The sequence below is a fragment of the Oncorhynchus tshawytscha genome, linkage group LG08 (assembly GCF_018296145.1).
Source record: "Oncorhynchus tshawytscha isolate Ot180627B linkage group LG08, Otsh_v2.0, whole genome shotgun sequence".
Taxonomy (NCBI): domain Eukaryota; kingdom Metazoa; phylum Chordata; class Actinopteri; order Salmoniformes; family Salmonidae; genus Oncorhynchus; species Oncorhynchus tshawytscha.
Window position 1 is genome coordinate 14,718,667 of NC_056436.1, and position 6,555 is coordinate 14,725,221.

A 6,555-nucleotide genomic window follows, 5' to 3' on the forward strand; every position below is an offset into this window, starting at 1 on the left:
CCTAGGCTGTCATTGAAATAAGAATTTGTTCTTAACTGACCTGCCTAGTTAAATAAAAAAAAAAAATAAACAACCTGAAAGGCCACTCAGCAAGGAATAAGCCACTGCTCCAAAACCGCCATAAAAAAGCCAGACTACGGTTTGCAGCTTCACATGGGAACAAAGATTGTAGTTTTTGGAGAAATTTCCTCTGGTCTGATGAAACAAAAATATGACTGTTTGGCCATAATGACCATCGTTATGTTTGGAGGAAAAAGGGGGAGGCTTGCAAGCCGAAAAACACCATCCCAACCGTAAAGCACAGGGGGTGCCTGCATCATGTTGTGGGGGTGCTTTGCTGCAGAAGGGACTGGTGCACTTCACCAAATAGATGGCAATATGAGGAATGAAAATTATGTGAATATATTGAAGCAACATCTCAAGACATCAGTCAGGAAGTTAAAGCTTCTTCCAAATGGACAATGACCCCAAGCATACTTCCAAAGTTATGGCTTAACAAAGTCAAGGTATTGGAGTGGCCATCACAAAGCCCTGACCTCAAACCCATAGAAAATTTGTGGGCAGAACTGAAAAAGCGTGTGCGAGCAAGGAGGCCTACCATCCTGACTCAGTTACACCAGCTCTGTCAGGAGGAATAGGCCAAAATTCACCCAACTTATTGTGGGAAGCTTGTGGAAGGCTACCCGAAACGTTTGACCCAAGTTAAACAATTTAAAGGCAATGCTACCAAATACAAATTGAGTGTATGTAAACTTCTGACTCACTGGGAATGTGATGAAAGAAATAAAAGCTGAACTAAATCATTTTCTCTGCTATTATTCTGACATTTCACATTCTTAAAATAAAGTGGTGATCCTAACTGACCTAAGACAGGAAACTTTTACTAGGATTAAATGCCAGGAATTGTGAAAAACTGAGGTTAAATATATTTGGCTAAGGTGTATGTGAACTTCCGACTTCAACTGTAGACACTCTGAGAAAATGGGAGAAAATTAATCCAATCTGTCCCAGATACAGACAGACAGTAGTGTAATATAGACTGTACTGACTAGTGTCCTGTCCAGAGGGTGTACTTGTAAATGTACTTGTACATCAAGCCACCTCACACTACAGAAATAGCAGATAGGCTCCTGCACTATAGCCATATTTACTGTACAGACTGTACGTATGGTACAGCGTATGGTACAGACTGTACGTATGGTACAGCATATGGTACAGACTACGTATGGTACAGCGTATGGTACAGACTGTACGTATGGTACAGCGTATGGTACAGACTGTACGTATGGTACAGCGTATGGTACAGACTGTACGTATGGTACAGCGTATGGTACAGACTGTACGTATGGTACAGCGTATGGTACAGACTGTACGTATGGTACAACGTATGGTACAGACTGTACGTATGGTACAGCGTATGGTACAGACTGTACGTATGGTACAGCGTATGGTACAGACTGTACGTATGGTACAGCGTATGGCACAGACTGTATGTATGGTACAGCGTATGGCACAGACTGTATGTATGGTACAGCGTATGGTACAGACTGTACGTATGGTACAGCGTATGGTACAGCATATGGTACAGACTGTACGTATGGTACAGCATATGGTGCAGCATATGGTACGGACTGTACGTATGGTACAGCGTATGGTACAGACTGTACGTATGGTACAGCGTATGGTACAGACTGTACGTATGGTACAGCGTATGGTACAGACTGTACGTATGGTACAGCGTATGGTACAGCATATGGTACAGCGTATGGTACAGACTGTACATACGGTACAGCTTATGGTACAGACTGTACATATGGTACAGCGTATGGTACAGACTGTACATATGATAGGCTGGTGTTGTAATAAAGGTGTATGATGTTAATTTGAGCCATTCTGAAATTCAAAGTGGAAGTTACAAACTTCAGACTTTTTAACCCTCAGATACACTAGGGGAAAGAGAGAGAGAGAGAGAGAGAGAGAGAGAGAGAGAGAGAGAGAGAGAGAGAGAGATGAAAACTGTCTGCTAGACTCACTGCCAGACAAATGGACAGACGGACGGACAGTGAGGTTAGCATTAGCTGCTGGGCTCACTACACTCACTTCCAGACAGAGAGAGGGAGAACAAACTGCAATCAGACAATCAGAAGGACAGAGGTGAATGCTAGCTGCTAGCCTCCCCAGGCTCCCTCACTAGGCAGCAGCCCTCGCTGTCTGACAGGCAGGCATTATGACAGCACCAAGCAGGCAGCAGAAGGTCAGTCTATTGATTCATTCATTAAGTCTACCCTTTGATTGCCTCGGCCAAAAGCACTATCATACCCCCCAAAACCTCCCCTGTTATTGTAATGGTGAGAGGTTAGCATGTCTTGGGGGTATGATATAAAATGCTATCCTCCCCTGTTATTGTAATGGTGAGAGGTTCGCATGTCTTGGGGGTATGATATAAAATGCTATCCTCCCCTGTTATTGTAATGGTGAGAGGTTCGCATGTCTTGGGGGTATGATATAATATGCTAACCTCCCCTGTTATTGTAATGGTGAGAGGTTAGCATGTCTTGGGGGTATGATATAATATGCTAACCTCCCCTGTTATTGTAATGGTGAGAGGTTAGCATGTCTTGGGGGTATGATGTTTGTGTGTCTGTAACTTTCTCACTCATTATTCACGATTCATTCAGGATGATCTGTAATCTTGGTAACATCCACATTAATGTAGAAGTGTTTAGAAACATATTATTATTTACAATAAAAGTGACTCCAAAATGACACAATACATTATTTACCATTTAATTTCTGTTGTGCACAAAATATCTGAAACACAACCAAAACAAAGAGCAAATGCATCCAACACGTGTAAACATCGCAAGCTTGATGTAGTCATTGTGTGCAATGAATATGGGAACAAATACTAAACTTTTCACTACTTTAATACACAAATACTGTAAGTGAATTTGTCTAAATACTTTTGCTCCCCTAAGATTTCTAAACGGTTCACCAGATATGGATGAAAATAACCTCAAATTAAAGTCATTATTTGATTTCCAATCTATACTCCATACTCCAAACGTTTGGAGCCCTGAAAAATCTGAATAAAAATGATATAATAATAAAAAAAGAATGTAAAACAAAGTGCACTGGGCATTTACTAGTCAGTCCTGTATTAGAGTCCTGTATTAGAGTCCTGTATTAGAGTCCTGTAGTAGAGTCCTGTATTAGAGTCCTGTATTAGAGTCCTGTGTTGGAGTCCTGTAGTAGAGTCCTGTATTAGAGTCCTGTGTTGGAGTCCTGTAGTAGAGTCCTGTATTAGAGTCCTGTATTAGAGTCCTGTGTTGGAGTCCTGTAGTAGAGTCATGTGTTAGAGTCCTGTATTAGAGTCCTGTAGTAGAGTCCTGTATTAGAGTCCTGTATTAGAGTCCTGTGTTGGAGTCCTGTAGTAGAGTCCTGTATTAGAGTCCTGTATTAGAGTCCTGTGTTGGAGTCCTGTAGTAGAGTCCTGTATTAGAGTCCTGTATTAGAGTCCTGTGTTGGAGTCCTGTATTAGAGTCCTGTATTAGAGTCCTGTGTTAGAGTCCTGTAGTAGAGTCCTGTATTAGAGTCCTGTATTAGAGTCCTGTATTAGAGTCCTGTATTAGAGTCCTGTATTAGAGTCCTGTATTAGAGTTCTCTATTAGAGTCCTGTATTAGAGTCCTGTATTAGAGTCCTGTATTAGAGTTCTGTATTAGAGTTCTCTATTAGAATCCTGTATTAGAGTTCTGTATTAGAGTTCTCTATTAGAGTCCTGTATTAGAGTTCTGTATTAGAGTTCCCTATTAGAATCCTGTATTAGAGTTCTCTATTAGAGTCCTGTATTAGAGTTCTGTATTAGAGTTCTCTATTAGAGTCCTGTATTAGAGTCCTGTATTAGAGTCCTGTGTTAGAGGACCGATATATAGCCGTCTGTACCGCGTGCCCCAACAAAATGTTCACTTTCACTTACTAGTTTGAAGTAACTTAGATGAATGACTTAGATGAGTAACTTAAATTTCTCAACATGACATTTTGAATGGACTTGATGAAATATGTTAAGGCAGCAGGGTAACTTTTTTTAAGTTGACTCAACCAATATTTGACATTGTATCCACACAGAAATCTGTATCTAGTCTGTAATCAAGAAAGAATAATCAGCCGTATCCATAATACATCCTTTGTCCTCCAAGAGAGGGAGGAGGAGGATGCCTCTCCACTTACAGACATTTACAGACACACAGACTCCTCCACATTGAACCCAGTTGTATTATGAGATAAGGGAACTACCAGTAGCTGCATTTATTCTATTCTCACTATTCTCTCTCACAGGCTGTTAGCTGTTGGTTGTGCTCTGTTCACTTGTGGGCTTTTGTTGCGCTCAGTGGAAATGTGCTCTGTTGAGAAGTGGTGGGTTTGTATAGGTTTCTGTTGAGAGGTGGTGGGTTTGTATAGGTTTCTGTTGAGAGGTGGTGGGTTTGTAGGTTTCTGTTGAGAGGTGGTGGGTTTGTGTAGGTTTCTGTTGAGAGGTGGTGGGTTTGTAGGTTTCTGTTGAGAGGTGGTGGGTTTGTGTAGGTTTCTGTTGAGAGGTGGTGGGTTTGTGTAGGTTTCTGTTGAGAGGTGGTGGGTTTGTAGGTTTCTGTTGAGAGGTGGTGGGTTTGTGTAGGTTTCTGTTGAGAGGTGGTGGGTTTGTGTAGGTTTCTGTTGAGAGGTGGTGGGTTTGTAGGTTTCTGTTGAGAGGTGGTGGGTTTGTGTAGGTTTCTGTTGAGAGGTGGTGGGTTTGTAGGTTTCTGTTGAGAGGTGGTGGGTTTGTGTAGGTTTCTGTTGAGAGGTGGTGGGTTTGTGTAGGTTTCTGTTGAGAGGTGGTGGGTTTGTATAGGTTTCTGTTGAGAGGTGGTGGGTTTGTATAGGTTTCTGTTGAGAGGTGGTGGGTTTGTGTAGGTTTCTGTTGAGAGGTGGTGGGTTTGTATAGGTTTCTGTTGAGAGGTGGTGGGTTTGTGTAGGTTTCTGTTGAGAGGTGGTGGGTTTGTGTAGGTTTCTGTTGAGAGGTGGTGGGTTTGTGTAGGTTTCTGTTGAGAGGTGGTGGGTTTGTAGGTTTGTGTTGAGAGGTGGTGGGTTTGTGTAGGTTTCTGTTGAGAGGTGGTGGGTTTGTGTAGGTTTCTGTTGAGAGGTGGTGGGTTTGTGTAGGTTTCTGTTGAGGTGGTGGGTTTGTGTAGGTTTCTGTTGAGAGGTGGTGGGTTTGTAGGTTTCTGTTGAGAGGTGGTGGGTTTGTGTAGGTTTCTGTTGAGAGGTGGTGGGTTTGTGTAGGTTTCTGTTGAGAGGTGGTGGGTTTGTGTAGGTTTCTGTTGAGAGGTGGTGGGTTTGTGTAGGTTTCTGTTGAGAGGTGGTGGGTTTGTGTAGGTTTCTGTTGAGAGGTGGTGGGTTTGTGTAGGTTTCTGTTGAGAGGTGGTGGGTTTGTGTAGGTTTCTGTTGAGAGGTGGTGGGTTTGTGTAGGTTTCTGTTGAGAGGTGGTGGGTTTGTGTAGGTTTCTGTTGAGAGGTGGTGGGTTTGTGTAGGTTTCTGTTGAGAGGTGGTGGGTTTGTGTAGGTTTCTGTTGAGAGGTGGTGGGTTTCTGTTGAGAGGTGGTGGGTTTGTGTAGGTTTCTGTTGAGAGGTGGTGGGTTTGTGTACTGCTCTGTAGCGAAGTAGATAATGTTGAACGGTGGGTTTATGTAGTGTTCAGTGGATTAGTGGGCTTCTCTGTTAACTGCTGAGGGGCTCCTGACTCCTGGTGTATCTGGTGAGAGGAGGAGAGGAAAGGAAGGGAAGGTTGGGAGGAAGAAGATAGGGGCAGTGGTTTCATACTTTAGAGTTTGTCAGTGACTCTCCCTAATCTGACTGCTTTGTTTTCCCTTTGAGCAGAAGACCACTGAGAGCCAGAGAGACTGAGCCATCTGCCAGTCAGTCAGAGGACTGCAGAGACACAGAGGGGGACCAGAGCCCGGCTCAGCACAAGCCCAAACCAGCCTAGCCCAGAGAGGGCCCACCCAGGAAGGCAGGCCACAACAATGGACCTCAACCCATCCTAACCCCCTGCAGGAACCACAGCCATGCATTAACTAACCCCACCAACCAAACCCCAACTGGACCACGCTCACCTCCTCCGTTCTCCCTCCACCCTACGCCCTCCATCGCCGTTCTCACCATGCTTCAGAGCCTATTGTGACGGGAGTGCTGCTCACCCCCCCATCCCTCACCCCTCCACCCCAGAGACCCCAGAGGGGTGAAAGATGCGGCCATGGGCAGGTTCGTGGCGCTGGATTATGCTGGTGCTCCTTGCGTGGGGTACACTGCTGTTCTACATCGGAGGACACCTGGTTAGGGACAGCGAGCATCCGGAGAGATCCAGCAGAGACCTGTCCAAGATCCTGGCCAAGCTGGAGAGACTGAAACAGCAGAATGAGGACCTGAGACGCATGGCTGAGACACTCAGGTGAGACGCATGGCCATGATTAACTGACACAGACTTGAGTGTGGCTTTCTGTCCATTTCTGTCTTTCTCGCTCTGTGTCT

The 6,555-nt window shown here is 44.3% G+C and overlaps 1 protein-coding gene across 2 annotated transcripts in view; it reads left to right on the forward strand.

Annotated features, from left to right (window-relative positions):
* Positions 1 to 6,555, forward strand: part of fut8a (fucosyltransferase 8a (alpha (1,6) fucosyltransferase)) — a 155,723-nt gene that overhangs the window by 107,305 nt on the left and 41,863 nt on the right. The window contains exons 1-2 of one of the 2 annotated variants that reach the window (XM_042325269.1): positions 4,326 to 4,414; positions 5,905 to 6,475. In XM_042325269.1, coding sequence (XP_042181203.1) covers positions 6,273 to 6,475 — 203 coding nt within the window. In that variant the 5' untranslated portion in view covers positions 4,326 to 4,414; positions 5,905 to 6,272. Of the gene's footprint in view, positions 1 to 4,325; positions 4,415 to 5,904; positions 6,476 to 6,555 lie in introns of those variants that run through there. The other variant, XM_042325268.1, reaches the window with a different exon arrangement.